Consider the following 26,026-nt stretch of genomic DNA (forward strand, 5'->3'; position numbering starts at 1 on the left):
TGCACAACGCATGCCCTCCAGGACACCTACACCACCCGATGTCACAGGAAGGCCAAAAAGATCAAAGGACAACAACCACCCGAGCCACTGCCTGTTCACCCTGCTATCATCCAGAAGGCGAGGTCAGTACAGGTGCGTCAAAGCTGGAGAGACTGAAAAATAGCTTCTATCTCAAGGTCATCAGGCTGTTAAACAGCCATCACTAATATTGAGTGGCTGCTGCCAACATACTGATTCAAATCTCTAGCCACATTAATAATAAAAAATTGGATGTAATACATGTATCACTAGTCACTTTAAATAATGCCACTTTATATAATGTTTACATACCCTACATTACTCATCTCATATGTATATACTGTGCTCTATACCATCTACTGCATCTTACCTATGCCGCACGGCCATCGCTCGTCCATATATTTTTATGTACATATTCTTATTCATTCCTTTACACTTGTATAAGGTAGTTGTTGTGAAATTGTTAGATTACTTGTTAGATATAACTGCACGGTCAGAACTAGAAGCACAAGCATTTTGCTACACTTGCATTAACATCTGCTAACCATGTGTATGTGACCAATAAAATATGATTTGATTTTGACACAGACACACACACACACACACACACAATCCAAGCATGCACACACACACAAACAGGCATATACACACAGATGAGGGCTATTTCTCTCTCTCTTTCCAATTTCATTTAATTACATTTCAATATAAGGGGCCTTATTGGCATGGGAAACATATGTTATATTTAAAGTACAAAAGGGTAAGTAAATAAACATAAATAGGGGTTGTATTTAAAATTGTTGCCCTATTCTTGTGGCAACAGGTCACAAATCTTGCTGCTGTGATTGCACACTGTGGTATTTCACCCAATAGATATGGGAGTTTATCAAAATGTATTTGTTTTCAAGTTCTTTGTGGGTCTGTGTAATCTGAGGGAAATAATTATGTGTCTCTAATGTAGCCATACATTTGGCAGGAGGTTAGGAAGTGCAGCTCAGTTTCCACCTCATTTTGTGGGCACATAGTCTTTCTCTTGAGAGCCAGGTCTGCCCATGGCAGCCTTTCTCAATAGCAAGACTTTGCTCACTGAGTCTGTACATAGTCAAAGCTTTACTTAATTTTAGGTCAGTCACAGTGGTCAGGTATTCTGCCAGTGTTTCTCTCTGTTTAGGGCCAAATAGCATTCTAGTTTGCTCAGTTTTTTGTTAATTCTTTCCATGTGTCAAGTAATTATAGTTTCTCATGATTTGGTTGGGTCTAATTGTGTTGCTGTCCTGGGGCTCTGTGGGGTCTGTTTGTGAACAGAACCCCAGGACTAGCTTGCTTAGAGGACTCTTCTCCAAGTTCTTCTCTCTGTAGGTGATGACTTTATTATGGAAGGTTTGTGAATCACTTCCTTTTTTTTTTTTATTGAACCTGTATTAACTAGGCAATCCAGTAAAAAACAAATTCTTATTTTACCATGACCATGACCTACCCCAACCCGGATAGCGCTGGGCCAATTGTGGACTCCCAATCACGGCCGGTTGTGGTACAGCCCGGGTCGAACCAGGGTCTGTAGGGACACCTGTAGCACTGAGATGCAGCACCTTAGACCTCTGTGCCACTCAGGGGCTGTTTAATTAAATGTCTCTTTTCTGGATTTTTATCATTAATGGGTATCGGCCTAATTCTGCTCTGCGTGCATTATTTGGTGTTCCACGTTGTACACTGAGGATATTTTAGCAGAATTCTTCATTCAGTCTCAAAGGTTCTACAGCCTCAACATCCTGCCCAAAACATCACTAGGGCTAAGCTGCCTGCCATCCTGGACTTCTACACCAGGCGGTATCAGAGGAAGGCCCTAAAAATTGTCAAAGACCCCAGCCACCCCGTCATAGACTGTTCTCTCTACTACCGCATGGCAAGCGGTACCAGAGCGCCAAGTCTTGGACCAAAAGGCTTCTCAACAGTTTTTACCCCCAAGTCCTAAGACTCCTGAACAAGTAATCAAATTGCTACCCGGACTGTTTGCATTGTCGTCGTCCCCCCAACCTCTCTTTTACGCTGCTGCTACTCTCTGTTTATCTTATATGCATTCTCACTTTAACTATACATTAATGTACATACTACCTCAATTAGCCCGACTAACTGGTGCCCCCGCACATTGGCTACCTGGACTATCTGCATTGTGTCCTGCCACCCACCACCTACCTCAATTAGCCCTGTATATAGCCTCACTACTGTTATTTTTCACTGTCTTTTTACTGTTGTTTTTATTTCTTTACTTATCAATTGTTCACCTAATACCTTTTTATTTAAACTTAAAAATCGCACTGTTGGTTATGGCCTGTAAGTAAGCATTTTACTGTAAGGTAAACCTGTTGTATTCTGCACACATGACAAATAAACTTTGATTTTATTTGAATTTGGTGTTTGTCCCATTTTGTGAATTTTTGGTTGGTGAGCGGACCCCAGACCTCACAACCATGAAAGGCAATGGGTTCTTTAACTGATTTAAGTATTTTTAGCCAGATCCTAATAGGCTCTATGCATTATAGCGCCTCCCACATTCTATTTTACTTCCTACCGGGTTGCTGACTTCCGGAGCGATTTACGCTATTGTTTTTACCATTAGCTAGCTAACAGTCGTCGATGCATTTCTGACTGAAATAGTTTGCAATGCCTACGTTCAAATTACAGCCCCGCGAAGGACGTGCTAATGAACATTGTTCAGTGCCTCTGTGTTCAGGTTCTTCAAAATGTAATGGTAGTGTGAGCTTCCGTAGTTTCCCAGTTGATGTAGAGCTCAGGAAGCGGTGGTTGGCGGCAGAACGTCGTGACAACTTTACTGGCACCAAACGCGCGAAGGTGTGTAGTACACATTTCGTCAAGAGTGACTTTGTCCATCTTTAGATTTGCAAACTACACCCACCTGATTGACTTCTGGCACTTGATTGAGCGGGCAGCAGAGACCAAGTTTATAAGAGTCACAAGCACCAATCCATCTGAAACAAGTATTACTTGAATAAAACCAGTAAGGGACAACTTCATTAAATGCAGTACTTAATATAGAATATTATTTGCTCTTACTGTAACTGTTCAACATTATTAACTTGTTGTGCTATGGACTGAATGTAAGGACTTTATTGTACTTAAACTGTTTTCTTTATGTTCAGACCCTGCCATCAATCGACTAGTTCTTCTTGTTTATTACTCATCTGTCGCTGGGTCTGAAGCAGAAGGATTTGGCCCATCGCTTCAGGATCCAGCAATAGACAGTGAAACAGATTATCATCTTCCTCCACTGTCTGCTTGGATCAGCACGGATATGGATCCCCAAGGAAATATCAACGTGCAGCTGCCACCTGAGTTCAAGGACTATCCAGACACCCAGGTAGTGATCGACTGCACTGAACTCCGCTGCCAGACACCATCTTCACTGCTACTGCAGAGTGAGGTGTTTTCTTCCTACAAGTCACACTGTACCTTTTAAGGGCATGTTGGGAATGTCACCACATGGAGCTGTCACTTATGTGTCATCGTTGTATGCTGGATCTGTGAGTGACAAGGAGATATTCAAGTAGTCTGGAATTATTTCCTTACTCACCCCTGACATCAGCGTTATGGTGGAAAAGGGCTTTCTAGTAGATTATATTGTTCCGTGCAAGGTCTACCAGCCAGCCTTTCTGTCAAGACACACACAGATACCAGCGCATGAGGTTAGGAAGACCCAATCCATTGCCAGGCTGAGAGTGCATGTTGAATGAATGATCCACAGAGTAAAGGAGCATAAGCTGTTTGACACAGTCATCCCCCTGACCATCTCAGGCAGCATCAACCAATTATTTGCAGTGGCGTGCCTGTTGGTCAACTATCAAAATGGACCTTGGGTCAGAGCATAGGCCAAGCCAGTGTAAATGTACGTGTTTATTTGCTAGCAGCAAAATAATAATTTGTTTATCTATGACATGTATCAATAATTTGTATTGTAGCGAATATCTGTTTGTGTGGAGCTTGTATTGGCTTTAATTAGGCAGAGTTTAGGGGTGGGGGAAAGAAATAATTTAAACACAGAATAGCCAGAATGCAAGATTGAATAAAATATTAGAGGTGTAATTGATTAACTGAACTGTTGAACATTTGCTGAAATACATTTTTTAAAACAAATCTATTCTACTGTAGTTTTCTTCACAAGAACATCAAAACTTATTTTTCATGATACCACTAAACTTGGCACACATTCAGGTGCGAGAGAGACACTTCTGAAAGTGGTCCCAGGGTCCTTAGCTTAGTGATGAGCTTCGTGGCTACTATGGTGTTGAACGCTGAGCTGTAGTAAATGAACAGCATTCTCAAAATAGGTGTTCCTTTTGTCCAAGTGGGAAAGGGCAGTGTGGAGTGCAATTGAGATTGCGTCATCTGTGGATCTGTTGGGGCGGTATGTGAATTGGAGTGGGTCTAGGGTATCCTTGAGGATGCTGTTGATGCGAGCCATGACCAGACTTTCAAAGCACTTCATGGCTACTGACGTGACTGCTACAGGGCAGTAATCATTTAGGCAAGTTACCTTCACTTCGTTGGGCACAGGGACTATGGTTGTCTGCTTAAAAAACATGGAGGTATTACAGACTCAGTCAGGGAGAAGTTGAAAATATTAGTGACGACACTTGCCAGTTGGTCCGCGCATGATTTGAGTACACATCCTGGTAATCCATCTGTCCCTGCGGCTTTGTGAATGTTGACCTGTTTAAAGGTCTTTCTCACACTGGTGACCGAGAGCATTATCACACAGTCATCCAGAACAGCTGGTGCTCTCATGCAAGCTTCAGTGTTGCTTGCCTCGAAGTGAGCATGAAAGGCATTTAGCTCGTCTGGTAGGCTCGCGTCACTGGGCAACTCGCGTCTGGGTTTTCCTTTCTAGTCCGTAATAGTTTTCAAGCCCTGCCACATCCAACGAGCATCACAGCCGGTGTAGTAAGATTCAATCTTAATCCTGTATTGACACTTTGCTTGTTTTATGGTTTGTCTGAGGGCATAGCGGGATTTCTTATAGGCGTCCGGATTAGTGTCGTGCACCTTGAAAGCGTTAGCTCTAGCCTTTAGCTCGATGCAGATGTTGCCTGTAATCCATGGCTTCTGGTTGGGATGAGAACGTATGGTCAGTGTGGGGATGACGTCGTTGATGCACTTATTTATGAAGCCGATGACTGGGGTGGTATACTCCTCAAAACCATTGGATGAATCCTGGAACATATTCCTGTCTGTGCTAGCAAAACAGTCCTGTAGCATAGCATCCGTGTCATCTGAGCACTTCCGTATTGAGCGAGTCACTGGTACTTCCTGCTTTAGTTTTTGCTTGTAAGCAGGAATCAGGAGGATAGAATTATGGTCAGATTTGCCAATGGAGGGCAGGGAGAGCACCAGCTGTTATTGACACACAGACACACAGCCCCAACCCTTGTCTTACCAGACGTAGCTTCTCTGTTCTGCCGGTGCATTGAAAATCCTTCCAGCTCTATATTATCCGTTTCGTCGTTCAGCCTCAACTCGGTGAAACATAAGCTATTACAGTTCTTAATGTTCTGATGGTAGGATAATTGTAATCGTAGGTCATCAATTTTATTTTCCAATGATTGCATGTTAACAAGTAGAATTGATGGCAGTTGGAGTTTAGTCGCTCGTTACGGATTCTCAAAAGGCAGCCCAATCTGCGTCCTCTTTTCCTCCATCTTTTCTTCATGCAAATATATCTGGGCCTGTTCCCGGGAGAGCAGTATTTCTTTCTCGTCTGAAATGTTAAAGGAAAAAGCTTATTCCAGTTCGTGGAGAGTAAACCTAGTTCTGATGTCCATAAGTTATTTTCGGTCATAAGAGATGGTAGAAGCAACATTATATACAAAATAAGTTTAAAAAATAATTTATAAACAAATGCAAAAAAAATGAAAAAATATCACAATTGGTTATGGATTGTAAAATGCATACAGTTGAAGTCGGAAGTTTAGATACACATTAGCCAAATACATTTAAACTCAGTTTTTCACAATTCCTGACATTTAATCTGAGTAAAAATTCATTGTTTTAGGTCAGTTAGGATCACCACTTTAATTTAAGAATGTGAAATGTCAGAATAATAGAAGAGTGATTTATTTCAGCATTTATTTCTTTCATCACATTCCCAGTGGTTTAGAAGTTTACATACACTCAATTAGTATTTGGTAGCATTGCCTTTAAATTGTTTAACTTGGGTCAAATGTTTCAAGTAGCCTTCCACAAGCTTCCCACAATAAGTTGGGTGAATTTTGGCCAGAGCTGGTGTAACTGAGTCAGGTTTTGTAGGCCTCCTTGCTCGCACACGAGTTTTCAGTTCTGCCCACAAATTGTCTATAGGATTGAGATCAGGGCTTTGTGATGGCCACTCCAATACCTTGACTTTGTTGTCCTTAAGCCATTTTGCCACAACTTTGGAAGTATGCTTGGGGTTATTGTCCATTTGGAAGACCCATTTGCGACCAAGCTTTAACTTCCTGACTGATGTCTTGAGATGTTGCTTCAATATATCCACATAATTTTCCCGCCTCATGATGCCATCTATTTTGTGAAGTGTACCAGTCCCTCCTGCAGCAAAGCACCCCCACAACATGATGCTGCCACCCCCGTGCTTCACGGTTGGGATGGTGTTCTGTCTTGCAAGCCTCCCACTTTTTCCTCCAAACATAATGATGGTCACACTGGCTTTTTTTATGGCCATTTTGTAGCAGTGGCTTCTTCCTTGCTGAGCGGCCTTTCAGGTTATGTCGATATAGGACTCGTTTTACTGTGGATATATATATTTGTGTACCTGTTTCCTCCAGCATCTTCACAAGGTCCTTTGCTGCTGTTCTGGGATTGATTTGCAGTTTTCGCACCAAAGTACATTCTTCTCTAGGAGACTAAACACATCTCCTTCCTGAGTGGCATGACGGCTGCGTGGTCCCCTGGTGTTTATACTTGCGTATTATTGTTTATACAGATGAACGGGGTACCTTCAGGCGTTTGGAAATTGCTCCCAAGGATGAACCAGACTTGTGGAGGTCTACAATTTCTTTTTCTGAGGTCTTGGCTGATTTCTTTTGATTTTGCCATGATGTCAGGCAAAGAGGCACTGAGTTTGAAGGTAGGCCTTGAAATACAGCCACATGTACACCTCTAATTGACTCAAATTATGTCAATTGTAAGTAAGAATTTCACGGTAAGTTCTACATCTGTTGTATTCGGCGCATGTGTCAACTAACATTTTATTTTATTTGAATTGAGGCTGTTCTGAGAGCAAAAGCGGTTGTAACTCAATATTAGAAAGATATACCTAATTTTTTGGACACTCAGTGTATTAAAAACGAATGAGCATTTATTTGAAGGTGCTTATGTGGTAGGTGTGAGCAATTGTGACTTAACTCTTTCCTCTTCTTTTATCGTCTGCCATTCTGTATGCATACATTTCTCCTGCACCTGCGGAAAACACACCCACCCCAACAACACCACCTACAAAGCCAGAGGCTACTACTACCGATGTGTCCACCTTCGCATCTTCCACTGCTGATACTTACACCTCTACTCCAGTGACCGACCCAACATCTAACCCCACAGAGGCCACCCCCACATCCACCCAGGCCAACAAGGGAGCCCCAGAGCCAGTATTGTCAACTGGCCAGACAGTGAGTGTAACGCACACAGACACACACACAAACATACACCGTATCTATTCCTTAACAGAACAGAGGAAGGGGGAACCCAATGAACCCAATGAAAGTGATACCACACTGGTTTATTGGCCATCATGTTTGTGTGTAACCAAATTAATTCAAATGCTACTATTCAAATTACTCTATTAGGCGGGAGCAGCAGTCCAAACTGCCAAATCAGAAGACAAAGTAGGTAAATAGATACAAAATGACGTAAAAGCGAAATAAAGTACAAATAAAACAGACAAACAAGGAGACATACATCTGTCAATGAAAATGCCTGCTCTAGGCTACTCTGGCAACTGCAATCGTTTTAAAAATATTTTTTATAAACAAGTCCAAGTAGTCCTCCCTCTTTCAGCCGTTTACTTCCATTTGGTTCTTATTTAATATTTACCTGGTTGTACTGTAGGTACAGTGCATTTGGAATGTATTCAGACCCCTTGACTTTTTCCACATTTTGTTATGTTACAGCCTTCTACTGAAATTGATTAAATCGTTTTCTCCCTCAATCTACACACAATGCCCCATAATGACAAGCAAATACAGTTTTTTAGAAATATTTATTAAAAAACTGATATCACATTTACATAAGTATTCAGACCCTTTTCTAAATACTTTGTTGAAGCACCTTTGGCAGTGATTACAGCCTCGAGTCTTCCTGGGTATGACGCTACAAGCTTGGCACCTGTATTTTGGGAGTTTCTCCCATTCTTCTCTGCAGATCCTCAAGCTTTGTTCAGTTGGATGGGGAGCTTCGCTGCACAGCTATTTTCAGGTCTCTCCAGAGATGTTGGATTGGGTTCAAGTCTGGGCTCTGGCTGGGCCACTCAAGGACATTCAGAGACTTGTCCCAAAGCCACTCCTGCATTGCCTTGGCTGTCTGCTTAGGGTTGTTGTCTTGTTGGAAGGTAAACCTTTGCCCCAGTCTGAGGTCCTGAGTGCTCTGGAGCAGGTTTTCATCAAGAATCTCTCTGTACTAGTCTCCTAGTACCTGCTGCTGAAAAACATCCCCACAGCATGATGCTGCCACTACCATGCTTCACCGTAGGGATGGTGCCAGGTTTCCTCCAGACGTGAAGCTTGGCATTCGGGGCAAATAGTTAAATCTTGGTTTCATCAGACCAGAGATAGTGTTGTATGTTTTTCCCCCAACACCACGTTCCCTCAATTTGTGTAGCAGACCCTCATGCCAAATTGAGTCAAGCTTTTTTTAAATCAACAAAGCATGACAAGACTTTGCCTTTGTTTTGGTTTGTTTCTTTGTCAATTAAGGTGTGCAGGGTCAATACATGGTCTGTCATAAGAACAAGGCTTCCCTGCTAAAAAGGGTTGGAACCCAGTGTAAATCAATGACGCCTCTAGCCTCCCGTGTGGCGCAATGATCTAAGTCACTGCATCGCAGTTTCCAGTGCTTGAGGCGTCACTACAGACGCGGGTTTGATCCCAGGCTGTGTCACAGCTGGCCATAATCGGGAGACCCATAAGGCGGCGCACAATTAGCCCAGCGTCTTCCTGATAGGCGAGGGTTTGGCTGGCTGGGATTTCCTTGTCACATGGCGCTCTAACGACTACATCTGGACAGTGTTTCCTCCAACACATTGGTGTGGCTGGCTTCTCGGTTAAGTAAGCAGTGTCAAGAAGCAGTGCGGCTTGTGCGGTTTACTAAACCGGATGCATGGCTCTCGACCTTCACCTCTCCTGAGTCCGTAGGGGACTTGCAGCGATGAGACAAGATTGGGGAGAAAAAGGGGTAAAAATAGAAAATAATTCAGTTCAACACATCAAACTAATCAAATGTCTTGCTTTTCAAACTAATCAAATGTCTTGCTTTGGTGGAGGTGCTCAAACTAATCAAATGTCTTGCTTTGGTGGAGGTGCTCACTAGATTAGTGTCGTAGGTGCAACAGTGCGTGAGGATGGTTCTGAATGATGTGCCAGGGCTGTCTCGATCTCAAGTACCAAAAGAAAGCACGGAGAGTCCAGCGAGACAAGGCCTCTTTCAGGGACTCTGGCTCAGCAACAGACACCTAACAAGTCCAGCTTCATTAATTAATACCCGCAAACACCAGTTTCAACGTCAACAGTGAAGAGGCGAATCCAGGATGCTGGCCTTCTCGGCAGAGTTCCACTGTCGGTGTTCTTTTGCCCATCTTAATCTTTTATTTTTATTGGCCAGTCTGAGATATGGCTTTTTCTTTGCAACTCTGCCAAGGTCAGCATCCCGGGCTAGCCTCTTCACTGTTGATGTTGAGACTGGTGTTTTGTGTGTACTTTTCAATGAAGCTGCCAGTTGAGGACTTGTGAGGCGTCTGTTTCTCAATCTCGACACTCTGATGTACTTGTCTTTTTGCTCAGTTGTGCACCTCGGGCCTCCCACTCCTCTTTCTATTCTGGTTAGGGCAGTTTGTGCTGTTCTGTGAAGGGAAAAGTACACAGCGTTGTACGAGATCTTCAGTTTCTTGGCAATTTCTCACATGAAATAGCTTTAATTTCTCAGAACAAGAATAGACTGATGAGTTTCAGAAGAAAGTTATTTGTTTCTGGCCATTTGAGCCTGTAATCAAACCCACAAATGCTGATGCTCCAGATACTCAACTAGTCTAAAGAAGGCCAGTTTTATTGCTTCTTTTTAAATCAGAACAACAGTTTTCATCTGAGCTAACATAATTGCAAAGGGGTTTTCTAATGATCAGTTAGCATTTTAAAATGATAAACTTGGATTAGCTAACACAACGTGCCATTGGAACACAGGAGTGATGGCGGCTGATAATGGGCCTCTGTACACCTGTGTCGATATTCCATTTAAAAAATCTACCGTTTCCAGCTACAATAGTCATTTACAACATTAACAATGTCTACACTGTATTTCTGATCAATTTGATGCCATTTTAACGGACAAAAATGTAGGAATGAATTTGCTGCATCATTGGCTGTAAGTGACAACAATGAAAGTGATCACTGTATAGTTAAAGTATTCTACCTATGAACAACATAGTTATCTACAGTTCATTTTTGTCAATGGAATAGGCCATGCAGCTACAGGTGAACTTTTGTTTGATTGTTTCTTTGTTTATTACAGTTAGGGTTATGTTTAGGCATTGACCCCAAATTCTTAAGGTTAGGCATTAAGGGTTTAGGTTTGGGATAGGCTGAAAACCGAAATATCAAAAACAACTTTCCATCACTGGATTAGAACATGCAACCGTTGGAATCGGAGGCAGCTGCTTGCGCCCATCCACAACGCCACAGCAAAACCGAAACCTACTTGAACGTCACAGCGCTCACTGTTGCTCCTAGTGGCCGGTTTCCACATCTCCCTCACACATGGATGTGCGTCTAATATTGACTTCTATCACGGGTGACCTGCTTGTTTACAACTACTTCTGGTACAAAGTCAAGGATACTTTCCTTTGGAAATAATTATATGTCTTCAAGGTAATCGACCCAGAGAAATACCAAAGTATTTGATGCAAGAATTGTGAACATGTACACCTCACAAAAGACCTCATCCAACATCAAGGGGCCCCATGTCCAGTTTGACATTGCACAGGAAGTCAGCAGGACCATTGGAGGGCAGACAGACCTCATGCAGCAATTTGATTAAGACTGTGAGCAGAAGTCAGTCTGGAAAGCCCTCAATCTCAAGTAGATCTGAGGACATCAACCATATAGAAAGTGTGCTTTTTAATCAGAAGGTGTTTGCTTTGACCGCTGGCAGGTTCTACCCAAGCTTCCAGAACTTGCAAATAAACCTGTTGCACAAATTGGACTATGAGGACCTTGTGTTGTGGATCAGCAAACACAAACTGAAAATACACCGTGAAAAGAACACCTGTGTGCGCCATCTCAAGTGCAAGGTCATGTAATTTCTCTCAGGCATTTCCTGTGCTCTTTAATGACCAGCCTATATCTGGGTTGTTATTGTTGTCCTACATGCCTCTCCAAAAGACTTGAATTGCCCTCACATACGTCCTTGCAGTTGCATGAGGTAGCACAATTGTCACCCCAGTCATGTTTGGGTGATATTGGTTGCATGACCTTATCAAAGAGCTGTAACAATTTCACCCACTTGCAGCTGGTACTGTTTGACACATACGCTCTTATCTTATTTGAAACCAACACGCTGTCTTCAATGGTACAGGATAAGTGAATGTGAGCTTGTGCCGTCCCTCCCCACTCTTCCATGTGCCTGCATGTAGGACTCAAGGTCTTGAGGTGGTCCAGAGTTGACTAGATGACACCCTTATAGTCTACCCCCATTCCCAGTGCTGAAGTATCCATCACAACTCAGATTAGAATACTAATCTTTCAAGGCTGCGATGATGTGCTCAAGTGTCTGTGCTCTGAGTGGTACGTCAAAAGCCTTTTTCCATTGTGTCCTCTGCTCCTCCTGGATGCACATTTCTCCACAAGGAAATGCTGAAAAACTTGGCTATACAGCAAAGAACAGTCTTCAATTCTCTTACAGTATATGACAGTCCTTGCGGTCTCAGGCCCCTTTGGCTCCAACTCTGTGAGAAACCATGAAAACGTCTCTACAGGGTCAGACGACACGTTCACGGCCAGACTGATGTTGTTACTGTCAGGATTTTTCACCACCTCAACACATTGCTGCATGCCCAGGTGCTTCATTATGTTCTTTCTTGTAGCCTTGAAAGCTGTAGCTGTGACAGCCAATACAGGGACTGGAAGGAGTGGCCGCAGCTGTCCAACCACTCCACACCACTTCCAAAAGCAGCCTCCTACCCCTGTGCCTTACTACTGCCTTTATAGGAAATGGGATAAAAACATGAAATTATCCATTAGTTGTCATAATAAAAGGACTAAATAATACTGGTTCAATGACAACACTGTCATGTTGAAGGTAGAGCGTGGCCTTTGTTAATTTAAAGGAGTGTCATTTTAAGAGGAGGTCCAACATAATAAAAAAAAGTGAAATATACTAGAATGCACAGAAACACAACTGATCAAAGAATTGGCACGTTTCAGGCATCACTCATTTTACAAGTCAAATCACATCAAATCACATTTTATTTGTCACATGCACTGAATACAGCAGGTCTACAGTGAAATGTTTACTTACAAGCCCTTAACCAACAATGCAGTTAAAACATTTAAAAAAAATTAAGCATAAGAAATAAAAGTAACAAATAATTAAAGAGCAGCAGTAAAATAACAATAGCAAGGCTTTATACAGGGGGTACCAGTTCGTCAAGTTAATTGAGGCCATGTAGGTAGAGTTATTAAAGTGACTATGCATAGATATTAACAGAGTAGCAAGCAGTGTAAAAGGGGGGGGGGGGCAATGCAAATAGTCTTGCTTTGCGGTCGGAGGCAGAGCAGTTGCCATACCAGGCAGTGATGCAACCAGTCAGGATGCTCTCGATGGTGCATCTGTAGAACCTTTTGAGGATCTGATGACCCATGCCAAATCTCTTCAGTTTCCTGAGGGGGAATAGGTTTTGTCGTGCCCTCTTCACGACTGACTTGGTATGCTTGGACCATGTTAGTTTGTTGGTGATGTGGACACCAAGGAACATGAAACTCTCAACCTGCTCCACTACAGCCCTATCGATGAGAATGGGGGCATGGCCTCCCTTGTGGCGCATTGGTTAAGGGTGCTGTACTGCAGCGCCAGCTGTGCCATCAGAGTCCCTGGGTTCGCGCCCAGGCTCTGTCGTAACCGGCCGCGACCGGGAGGTCCGTGGGGCGACGCACAATTGGCCTAGCGTCGCCCGGGTTAGGGAGGGCTTGGTCGGTAGGGATATCCTTGTCTCATCGCGCACCAGCGACTCCTGTGGCAGGCCGGGCGCAGTGCGCGCTAACCAAGGTTGCCAGGTGCACGGTGTACCCTCCGACACATTGGTGCGGCTGGGTTCCGGGTTGGATGCACGCTGTGTTAAGAAGCAGTACGGCTGGTTGGGTTGTGTATCGGAGGGCGCATGACTTTCAACCTTCGTCTCTCCCGAGCCCGTACGGGAGTTATAGCGATGAGACAAGATAGTAGCTACTACAACAATTGGATACCACGAAAAGGGGTAAATTAAATAAATAAAAAGACTGTAGTCCACAGTCATCTCCTTTTATCTTGATCACGTTGAGGGAGAGAATAAGGGCAGTGTGGAGTGCAATAGAGATTGCATCATTTGTGGATCTGTTAGGGCGGTATGCAAATTGAGTGGGTCTAGCGTTTCTGGGATAATGGTGTTGTCAGCCTTTCAAAGCCCTTCATGGCTAAAGACGTGAGTTCTACGGGTCGGTAGTCATTTAGTCAGGTTACCTTAGTCCCTGTGCCCAAGAACACTATGGTATTTTTCCACATTATGTTGTTACAAAGATTCAATGGATTGAATTGTCATTTGTCAACGATCCACACAAAATACTCATGTCAGAGTGGAAGAAAAATTATAACATAAATCTTGATTTAGATAAGTATTCAATCCCTGACTCAATAAATGTTAGAATCACCTTTGGCAGCAATTTCAGCTGTGAGTCTTTCTGGGTAAGTCTCTAAGAGCTTTCCACACCTGGATTGTGTAACATTTGCCCATTATTCTTTTCAAAAATCTTTAACCTCTGTCAAATTGGTTCTTGATCATTGCTGGACAACCCTTTTCAGATCTTGCCATAGATTTTCAAGCAGATTTAAGTCAAAACTAAAAGTTGGCCACTCAGGAACATTCACTGTCTTCTTGGTAAGCAACTCCATTATAGATTTGGCCTAGTGTTTTAGCTTCTTCTCTTGGTGAATTTTCTCCCAGTGTCTGGTGGAAAGCAGACTGAACCCAGTTTTCCTCTAGGATTTTGCCTGTGCTTAGTGCCATTTCGTTTATTTTTTATCCTTAACAACTCCCCAGTCCGTAATGATTACAAGCATACCCATAACATGATGCAGCCAACACTAAAATATGTTGAGTGGTACTCAATGTGTTGTATTGGATTCGCCCCAAACATAACACTTGGTATTCAGGACAAAAAGTTAATTGCTTTGCCACATTTCTTGCAGTTACTTGTTGCAAACAGGATGCATTTTTTTGAATATTTTTATTCTGTACAGGCTTCATTTTCACTCTGTCAGTTAGGTTAGTATTTTGAAGTAACTACAATATTGCTGATCCATTCTCAGTGTTCTCCCATCACAGCCATTAAACTCTTAACTGTTTTAAAGCCACAATTGGCCTCATGGTGAAATCCCTAAGCAGTTTCCTTCCTTTACGGTAACTGAGTTAGGAAGGACGCCTCTATCTTTGTGGTGACTGGGTGTATTGATACACCATCCAAAGTGTAATTAATAACTTCATCATGCTCAAAGGGATATTCAATGTGTGTTTTTTAAATATTTATTTTTATCCATCTACCAATAGGTGCCCTTCTTTGTGACGCATTGGAAAACTTCCCTGGTCTTAGTGGTTGAATCTGTGTTTGAAATTCACTGCTCGACTGAGGGACCTTACAGATAATTGCATGTGTGGGGGTACAGAGAGGAGGTAATCATTCAAAAATCATGTTAAACACTGTTATTGCACACAGAGTAAGTTCATGCAACTTCTGTGTCTTAAGCACATTTGTACTCCTGAACTTATTTAAGCTTGCCATAACATAGGGGTTGAATACTTATTGACTGAATACATTTCTAAAAACATAATTTCACTTTGACATTATGGGGTATTGTGAACTAATACTGGCACTTGCCTCTTTCCGCCCTTACTACTGCAGCTCTGACTTAGCTGATAGCTACTTTATTGAAGAAAAATATACTTACTATGACTGTCGCACCTTGCTATCTTAAGATGAATGCACCAGAGGAGGCTGGTGGGATGAGCTATAGGAGGACGGGATCATTGATTCCACTCGAGCCATTACAATGAAGCGGAGCCAAACACATGGTTTCCATTAATACCATTCCAGCCATTACAACAAGCCCATCCTCCTGTAGCTCCCCCCACCAGCCTCCTCTGCAATGCACTAACTGTAAGTCGCTCTGAGTAAGAGAGTCTGCTAAATTACTAAAATGTCAAATGGAAATGTAACCCAGTGACACACAATCTCAATTGAATGTATTTTAAATTCAGGCTGTAACGCAACAAAATCTGGAAAAACTAAAGGGGTGTGAATACTTTCTGAAGGCACTGTATTCGGCAACTCCAGGGCAGACGGCCAGGATGGTGGACTGTGCACTGGAACATTCCAATACGAATCACAAATGCAGTGAGCCAGTGGAAGGTCGTGTTGGATTCAAGCAGTCGTATTGGACTAGCAACGAATCAAAGCTTACTTCTTAATAATAAAGGAGGTGACTTAAGTGTCCAATCCTGGAGGCACACGTTATAACGCAAGTTATGACTGGTCTATAAATCAGCTACCAAAAACTAAAGATTACATTCATCATAAATATTCATAGTTGATATTTCCGCCTATTGTATCTCTGTGTTTAAAGGTCTATATTTCCAAGATGAATTAAGATATCCTAATGCTTTTTATTTGTGTATATAGTGCAGACAATTGACTACTTGTATTCCACATTTTAGCAATTTCAGAGCTTGCAATGTTTGATTACATAAGCTTTTGTGGCCCACTCTCCTTCAAGCCAGGCATTATTTTGCAGTTTAGAAGATGTTTAATTTAGAGCCGATTACAATAACCACAACATTAAAATAATACATGATTAACTGTATGTATTTCTGTCAGGCAGCACCATACAGCACTGAATGAGAGCACATTTGACTTGAAAAAGGTGTCTATTAATCAGCTAACAAAAAGTAAAGCTTACAATCATCATAAATATTCATAGTTTATATTTCTGCCGGTTGTATCTCTGTGTTTACAGGTCTATATTTCCAAGATGAATTAAGATATCCTAATGCTGTTTGTGCATGTAGGGCAGACAACACACTACTTGTACTGACATTTTTGTAATATCAGGACAAACATAAGCACCCCCCCAAAAATGATTATATGTGAGAAACGGCATGGAATGTGTTTACAAATCCGAGCACCGAGAAAGTGATGTGCAATGTGTGTATAGAATCTATTGCAATGTGTGTATAGAATCTATTGCAATGTGTGTATAGAATCTATTGCAATGTGTGTATAGAATCTATTGCAATGTGTGTATAGAATCTATTGCAATGTGTGTATAGAATCTATTGCAATGTGTGTATAGAATCTATTGCAATGTGTGTATAGAATCTATTGCAATGTGTGTATAGAATCTATTGCAATGTGTGTATAGAATCTATTGCAATGTGTGTATAGAATCTATTGCAATGTGTGTATAGAATCTATTGCAATGTGTGTATAGAATCTATATTGTATAGAATGTATATTGTATAGAATGTATATTGTGTAGAGTAGTGTAAAGCGATTAGCAACTGAGTGTATACAGTTGAAGTCGTAAATTTACAAACACTTATGTTGGAGTCATTAAAACTAGTTTTTCAACCACTCAACAAATTTCTTGTTAACAAATGATAGTTTTGGCAAGTCGGTTAGGACATCTACTTGTGTGCATGACACAAGTACCTTTCCCAACAATTGGCTTTAGAAGCTTCTGATAGGCTAATTGACATCACTTGAGTCAATTGGAGGTGTACCTGTGGATCTATTTCAAGGCCTACCTTCAAACTCAGTGCTTCTTTGCTTGACATCATGGGAAAATTAAAAGAAATCAGCCAAGACCTCAGAAAAAAAATTGTAGACCTCCACAAGTCTGGTTCATCCTTGGGAGCAATTTCCAAACGCCTGAAGGTACCACGTTCATCTGTCCAAACAATAGTACGCAAGTATAAACACCATGGGACCACGCAGCGTCATACCCCTCAGGAAGGAGATGAACAGACTTTGGTGCGAAAAGTGTAAATCAATCTCAGAACAACAGCAAAGGACCTTGTGAAGATGCTGGAGGAAACCGGTACAAAAGTATCTATATCCACAGTAAAACGAGTCCTATACCGACATAACCTGAAAGGCCGCTCAGCAAGGAAGTAGCCACTGCTCCAAAACCGCCATAAAAAAAGCCAGACTATGGTTTGCATAGTCTGACAAATATCATACTTTTTCAAATATCATACTTTTTGGAGTAATGTCCTCTCGTCTGATGAAACTAGAAAAAATAGAACTGTTTGGCCATAATGACCATTGTTATGTTTGGAGGAAAAAGGGGGAGGCTTGCAAGACAAGAACACTTCCCAACCTTGAAGCACGGAGGTGGCAGCATCATGTTGTGGGGGTGCTTTACGGCAGGAGGGACTGGTGCACTTTACAAAATAGATGGCATAATGAGGCAGGAAAATTATGTGGATATATTGAAGCAACATCTCAAGACATCAGTCAGGAAGTTAAAGCTTGGTCGCAAATGGGTCTTCCAAATGGACAATGACCACAAGCATACTTCCAAAGTTGTGGCTTAAGGACAATAAAGTCAAGGTATTGGAGTGGCCATCACAAAGTCCTGACCTCAATCCCATAGAAAATTTGTGGGCAGAACTGAAAAGGCGTGTGCGAGCAAGGAGGACTACAAACCTGACTCAGTTACACCAGCTCTGTCAGGAGGAATGGGCCAAAATTCCCCCAATTTATTGTGGGAAGCTTGTGGAAGGCCACCCAAAATGGTTGACCCAAGTTAAACAATTTAAAGGCAATGCTACCAAATACTAATTCAGTGTATATAAACTTCTGATCCACTGGGAATGTGATGAACGAAAGAAAAGCTGAAATAAATCACTCGCCTATTATTCTGACATTTCACATTAACATTTTGTGGTGATCCTAACTGACCCAAGACAGGGAATTGTTATGATTAAATGTCAGCCATTGTGAAAAACTGAGTTTAAAATGTATTTGGCTAAGGCGTATGTAAACTTCTGACTTCAACTGTACGTGTGTGTCCTTCAAGGTCTATATCAGTGTGAGGGGGCTCCTTGTGAGATCAAATGTGGAGCCCTATATGTCACATGGCATCTAATGCCCAGATTGAGGAAGCGAGAAAGGAACAACATCCCTCTCTCTTTGCCTCTTTCTCGTCCACTCTGCCACTAAGCGAGCAGCCCATAAAAAAATGAATCCGGCTCTGAACAGCTGCTTTCTAAACATGGCGATTTTTGTCCTATGCTAATTCGATTTAGACTCTGGGGTGTTAATCCAACACAGCACTCTGTTCAACTAAAGCATCTAAGCTGCACTCACCAGCCTTGAGAAAAGGAAGATGAGTGGAAGCAGAAGAGACAGAGGGTAGGACAAGGGCGAGGGAGTACCGGAGAGGGAGCACCGAGATAAATAAATCCTGCCTCACTTTGGAAAGTAGAAGGAAGATCTGTTCAAGCAACGCTTCTCCTAGTACTTGATTATGGTGATATAATCTACATGCATGCGGCAGCCTCCGTTTTAAAACCTTTAGATTCAGTCTATCATTCAGCACTGCGTTTTATCACTGGGGATGATTTTCATGCACATCACTGCATTTTGTATAGTTATGTTGGCTGGGAGTCTCTGAGTACCAGAAGGGCCCAGCATTGGTTACTTTTTGTAAAGAGGTTCTGCAGGAACTCCCCCACTACCTCAGCTCATGTATTAACTGGAGATCCAGATGTTTTCAGACCCACTCTCTAGACTGGCTGGTTCTGGAGGTCCCGTCGGTCTCCACTGACCTGGGGGAAAATGCTGTTAGTTTTTATGCCCCCAGCTCATGGGATAGCCTTCAGGACACCTTGACACCTAGGCTCGCTGGTCTCCATTGCACAGTTTAGATTATAAGGGAGGTAATACTGTATGTGAGTTGTTTTTGATGTATTTTGTTGTATTTACTGTATTGATATTTATTGTATGTTTCCTTTTCGCAGAGCTCCCTTGCAGATAAGACCCTGGTCTCAATGGTGACCTATCCTCCTAAATAAATACCCACTTACACAAGCTTGAATATACACACACACACACACACACACACACACACAGGGGCAAAAAAGTATTTAGTCAGCCACCAATTGTGCAAGTTCTCCCACTTCAAAAGATGAGGCCTGTAATTTTCATCATAGGTACACTTCAACTATGACAGACAAAATTAGGAAATAAAATCCAGAAAATTACATTTGTAGGATTTTTAATGAATTTATTTTCCACCATAATTTGCAAATAAGTATTTGGTCACCTACAAACAAGCACGATTTCTGGCTTACAGACCTGTAACAACTTCTTTAAGAGGCTCCTCTGTCCTCCACTCGTTTTCTGTATTAATGGCACATGTTTGAACTTGTTATGAGTATAAAAGACACCTGTCCACAACCTCAAACAGTCAAACTCCACTATGGCCAAGACCAAAGAGCTGTCAAAGGACACCAGAAACAAAATTGTAGACCATGCACCAGGCTTGGAAGACTGAATCTGCAATAGGTAAGCAGCTTGGTTTGAAGAAATCAACTGTGGGAGCAATTATTAGGAAATCGAAGACATAAAAGACCACTGATAATCTCCCTCGATCTGGAGCACCACGCAAGATCTCACCCCGTGGGGTCAAAATAATCACAAGAACGGTGAGCAAAAATCCCAGAACCACACGGGGGGACCTAGTGAATGACCTGCAGAGAGCTGGGACCAAGGTAACAAAGCCTACCATCAGTAACACACTACGCCGCCAGGGACTCAAATCCTGCAGTGCCAGACGTGTCCCCCTGCTTAAGCCAGTACATGTCCAGGCCCGTCTGAAGTTTGCTAGAGAGCATTTGGATGATCAGGAAGAAGATTGGGAGAATGTCATATGGTCAGATGAAACCAAAATATAACTTTTTGGTAAAAACTCAACTCGTCGTGTTTGGAGGACAAAGAATGCTGAGTTGCATCCAAAGAACACCATACCTACTGTGAAGCATGGGGGTGGAAACATCATGCTTTGGGGCTGTTTTTCTGCAAAGGGACCAGGACGACTGATCCGTGTAAAGGAAAGAATGAATGGGGCCATGTATCGTGAGATTTTGAGTGAAAACATCCTTCCATCAGCAAGGGCATTGAAGATGAAACGTGGCTGGGTCTTTCAGCATGACAATGATCCCAAACACACCACCCGGGAAACGAAGGAGTGGCTTCGTAAGAAGCATTTCAAGGTCCTGGAGTGGCCTAGCCAGTCTCCAGATCTCAACCCCATAGAAAATATTTGGAGGGAGTTAAGTCCATGTTGCCCAGCAACAGCTGACTTACAGAAAACATTTGACCTCTGTCATTGCCAACAAAGGGCAATAACAAAGTATTGAGAACATTTTATTGACCAAATACTTATTTTCCACCATAATTTGCAAATAAATTCATAAAAAATCCTACACAATTGATGGCTGACTAAATACTTTTTTTGCCCCACTGTACATGCACCCATACACACCCTCTCTCTCTTTAATACCCACATTAACAAGATCAGTGACATAAGGATTAGTCTCCAGCCAGAAGTCACTGAGAAGAGAAATGGGGTGACTGACCTAGATGTAGAGGCAGGCTGAGGGAGAGAAGAGAGACAGAGTTCAGAGGAAGAGACAGAGAGTAGAGACAGAGCGGTAGAAAGAGAGCACGAAGAAAGGCAGCAGGCAGGTTACCTCCAAATTAGCCCCACGCAAAACAACAACTATCCACTGTGTTTGGGCCAAGCTGCTGCTACTGAGAGGATTTAGACTTGGACTCACACACAATCTCCCATGGGAGTATGTTAGTGAGGAGACCACCCCCCCAGTGGATCAGGACTGACCTCATGGCCCGTATTCACAAATAGTCTCAGAGTTCTGGTCTATGATCAGTTTTTTGCTTTATAATATCACAATGAATAAGATTGTATGGACGGGTGGGACCTAGTCCTTGATCAGCAATCCTACTGTGAGACATTTTATTAATACAGGCCTTGGGCATTTAGACATTTAGGGGGGCAGGTGCACAAGACATCCAAATTAATTATTGCCATTAATTTTGCTTAAAAATGCAATCTAATTAGACATCCACATCTCCATAATGGAAAGTGGTAACCCCCTTAGCTTAGCAAACCAAGTGACGGGCTGCCATTGTTGTTTTCTGCATTAAGGAATGGGCCCTTAATACTCTGAATTGTTTATAGTCATGGTTAACTGGGCAACAAAATCCATTTATATAGATCATTTGGACATGACATGTAAAACATGCTTAATGGAGAAGATTAACCTACATTGATTTCTGTTGAGTCCTTGTTTTGAACAGATCAGGGTCGTAGACACCAAACGGACAAATACAGACCAAATGGGTTAGGGATTAGCTGAATTTGTCCAATAACAAACTCTAGTTTTTGTAGCAAAAAACCCATCTTTATTATTTACATTAATAAATATGACCCTGGGTTCAAATACTATTTTAAATTATTACAAATACTTTGCTGTGCTTTATTAAGCTCTCCTGTTGCAATGGAACAAATGAAAAGTCACAAACGTGCTCTGCAAACCCTGCAAACCTGGCACCCCAGGCAGGCTTAAGCAATACCTCAAAGTATTTGAAAGAGTTTCAAATCGTATAGGAACCCAGGTCAAATACTGTTTGAAGTCATTCCTAGTTATGTTTAAGCCTTTTACAACTGTACGTACAAACACTGACCTCGTTCTACCCCAGATGGTGCTAGACAGTCATCCATCTCTAAATCACAAATATGGTGATGTTTGTTTAAATAGAATCATTTACAGAACGGAAGGTCAAGTGATAGTCTTTCATGTCTCAGTGGTGACCTTGAAGTGAATGACGAAACTCCGGCTTAGGGTCTCAGAGACCTCGTTGTAGTGCATAAAAAAATATATATTTTCACTGTCGGCATGGCGACTGCGCACGCACACACCCACTCTTCCCAACGTCCCCGGGAGAACCGCTATGGTTGAACCTCAACTCAATATCTGTATCCTGGCAGTGCAGCCTATGTGTTGTAGCTGAATCCATGGTGCCAATGGCAACTGTATACATATATACAGAGCAAGGCTCAAAAGTAAACTATCAGACCAGACACAGGCTTTTTAGGCTCGTTGCATAGGATCCAGGCGCTGTGTAGATCTATGTAGTCCATATATTAGCCGTATGACCAGGCTTTACGTAGCCTATATGTCCATGGCATGTAGCTTCACAGGCGTGAATGAGAGGAGGAGGCCAGCTCGTAGAAGAGCACGTAGGCATCACTGCTGCGGACCTGGCTGGATGACATGGGGCTCACCCTGTAGGGAGGACGCAGAGAACAAGTGTGTGTTAGTTAGAGCATTGTTATAGATAGATAGATCGATGCAGACACAAAACAGAGCCATTGAAAACAGAGCCATTGACTCCGAGTAGTAAAATGTACACCTTAGTGGTAGTATGATAATGTTAGGGGGTTATATAGGGTGGAGGGGGCATCATTACATACCTGGAGTCATTGTAGCTGTACCACTCCCCCAGGGCTGGGTTCCTGCAGTAGGCTGTGTAGTGGCCACCCAGTGTGTTCCCAGAGTGGTTGGACACCGCATAGAGATTATACACTGCATTCACTACACACACACACACACACACACACACACACACACACGTGTTATGTCATTGACATCAGAGGCCTTCATTCAGTTTCAACAGACACCCTATCATTATTGAAAGACAATGCCTGTTTTAAGCCTGATTTACAAAGAGGATGGCAAATCTATAGACTATAAAGCAAGTCAGTTGAACTGTGTGGGTGTGTGTACTGTATGTGTCCTGAGTTCAATGAAGCCAGTTGATCTAGTCAGTCGAGCCAGTGCTTATATTAGACCACTCAATAATCAAGAAATGGCACTAAAAGCAATTCTAAAAATATTAAAGTAGCTGGAGACAGAGTGCTAGCCTATTTACAGATCTTGTTGCGTGTGTGGGTACTACTTACTGCTGTTCTCGGAGGCAAATTCCCTCATGTCCAGCTCTTTGAGGGGGAAGTTGACATAGGTAGAGAGTTTACTGGTTCGGATGCGGTTCTCTGAGAAGCGCTTGAGGTCTGGGAGACAGGCTCCGTCAAGGACAAGCACATGTACAGCTCGAGCATAGTAGCATAGATACAGTAGCTATTGATAGCATGGTTGAATAGACAGCTATTGATAGCATAGCAGCATATATAGATATTGAAGTAGCGTTGAGCTATACCTGGCTTCCGTAGCTCAGCCAGCTACTGGGTTAACCCCAGAACCATAGACATTCATTACACTGTTTGAAACATAACATTACAATGATTTTGCCTGCAAAGTTCCTAGAATTAGTTCATTAGAAACAATTAATTCTAGCTCTGGTTATACTGTGTTATTGCTACTCTTCTACATCCTATGAAGTTGTACTACTACTACTACTACTACTACTACAAGATTGAGAGTAATTTAATTGTTGGGGGAACCAATGTTGGGGAGGCCAATATGATGTAGTAGAAAGGATACGAAGCACAAGGATCTGGGGGAACTTCTGGATGGTGAACTTCTTTGTGCATTTCCTTCTGGCTTTACACCTGCAGCATGTCTAGAGGAGAGGAAGAGGGGGTTTGGTCATTACATGTAGAAACTCAGTCTCACTCACACACTCACCCACACCAAGTGCAGTAGACCCTTACCGGTTTTTCATCTCCATCCAGTACATCTTCTTTGGTGAAGAATCGCATGCAGTCTGTCAGACTCACCTCCCCTGAACCTTTCTGCGGACACAAACACCCTCAGTCAGACACAGCTTTCACTGTTTCTTTGTGTGTGTGTTGGTGTGTACGCGTCTGTGCCTGTGTCCATGCCTGCTTGCATGTCTGAGTGTGTACACTGACCTTAGCGATGGGTAGTGACAAGTCCCAGAATGGATCGAACACTGTGGAGCAGTAACCACACTCACTGCAGGTCAGAGAGCTCTTCAGCTGGCCAACAAACAGATCTACACAGAGAAACAGACACACGATTATACACATAGGACATTACACACACACACACACACACACACGTAATACACACTTTTTCTCAGTCACTCACCGACCACTTTGCTGTCCTCTCTCTCTAGGTATTTGTTCCACATTTTCTTCCCTTTCTCATTGTCACTGTGGAGTAGACAAACACAGATCCCAGGTGAGTTTACAGTCAAACAAGTTGTCCTCTAGAACAGACACACACTCACTCTAACATAGATCCTGGGTCAGTTTACATTAAACAAGCTGTCCTATAGAACAGACACATTCCTCTCGAATACAGATCCCAGGTCAGTTTACGGTCAAACAACCTGTCCTCTAGAACATACTAGCACATAACGGTCTGAGAGTTTCTTAGAGCTTGGTGAAAGTGTGGTTGTCCTATGGTTATTTTGCATACAACCTTCCCACAACTTTCTGGGAATGGTGCAGGATAGTTGCTTGGCTTTTGGAAGATCCTCAGAACATTAAGGGAACTTGAAACCCCCCCAGTATTTTTGTGGTATTTCATTACTTTAACAGAACGTTTCCCATAAGTTCAAACATGGCTACATTTCATTTACATTTTTGTAATGTTCTAGGAACGTTCTCCAACTGGTTTGACATTGTGAATGTTCTGAAATAGTTCAGAGACATTAAGATGCACACACTGGTTGAATCAATGATGTTTCCATGTCATTTCATTGAAATGACATGGAAATTGACGTCTGTGCCCAGTGGGAATGTTCTTCTGTGGGAATTTCAGTACTTCAGCATGTTTCCTATTGGTTCTATTTAAAGTAAGGTTCTCAAATCGATAAGAAACAATGTTCTTCCGTAGGAATTTCAGTACCTCGCCATAACTTTTTCTGCAGGTTTACTCATGGTTATATTTAAAATTATGTTCTAAGAAACAACGTTCTTCTGTGGGGATTTCAGTACTTCAGCAGAACGTTTTCTGCAGGTTTACTCATGGTTATATATAAAATGATGTTCTAAGAAACAACGTTCTTCTGTGGGGATTTCAGTACTTCAGCAGAATGTTTTCTGCATGCTTCTATTTACAGTAATGTTCTCAGAACATTAAGAAAACATTCCATAAAAAAAAAACACAAAAAAGCATTTTCATAATGTTATTGAAAAACATATACATTCTGTTGTGTCAAAAAAACGATCCTCTTCTTGTTAAGTGTATTGAGGTGATATTAATGACTTTGTGTTTCCTTTGAAATAGGGTCCGTTTGAATTCACTACAATGAACAGCATTGTATGTGTGAAAAAACATGGCATCCTGGTGGCGTAGTGGACTAATTCCATGGATAGAGAACAGAAAATCATAGGTTAATGCCTAAGCAAATTCATTTCCATGTGTCCTATCAGTGCTTGGAGCTCAAAACAGTTACCCCAAATTAAGCTAGCAGTG

The 26,026-nt window shown here is 42.2% G+C and overlaps 1 protein-coding gene and 1 long non-coding RNA gene across 4 annotated transcripts in view; one reads left to right on the forward strand and one right to left on the reverse strand.

The window, feature by feature from the left end:
* Positions 1–2,582: 2,582 nt before the first annotated feature.
* LOC112259369 lies at positions 2,583–4,164 on the forward strand. Its single transcript, XR_002954832.2, has 2 exons — positions 2,583–3,031; positions 3,174–4,164. It is a non-coding gene; the product is annotated as an uncharacterized LOC112259369 (long non-coding RNA).
* Positions 4,165–21,956: 17,792 nt separating this feature from the next.
* The window catches only part of LOC112258048 (ubiquitin carboxyl-terminal hydrolase 2-like), a 46,506-nt gene continuing 42,436 nt past the window's right edge, over positions 21,957–26,026 (reverse strand). For all 3 annotated transcript variants that reach the window (XM_024432115.2, XM_024432114.2, XM_024432116.2), the window contains 7 exons: positions 24,692–24,756; positions 24,493–24,596; positions 24,292–24,372; positions 24,122–24,200; positions 23,584–23,691; positions 23,095–23,215; positions 21,957–22,906 (listed from right to left, as the gene is read on the reverse strand). In XM_024432115.2, the coding sequence (XP_024287883.1) occupies positions 22,816–22,906; positions 23,095–23,215; positions 23,584–23,691; positions 24,122–24,200; positions 24,292–24,372; positions 24,493–24,596; positions 24,692–24,756 (649 nt within the window). In that variant the 3' untranslated portion in view covers positions 21,957–22,815. The remainder of the gene's footprint in view (positions 22,907–23,094; positions 23,216–23,583; positions 23,692–24,121; positions 24,201–24,291; positions 24,373–24,492; positions 24,597–24,691; positions 24,757–26,026) is intronic.

This window comes from Oncorhynchus tshawytscha, linkage group LG09, assembly GCF_018296145.1.
Source record: "Oncorhynchus tshawytscha isolate Ot180627B linkage group LG09, Otsh_v2.0, whole genome shotgun sequence".
In the NCBI taxonomy this organism is placed as follows: domain Eukaryota; kingdom Metazoa; phylum Chordata; class Actinopteri; order Salmoniformes; family Salmonidae; genus Oncorhynchus; species Oncorhynchus tshawytscha.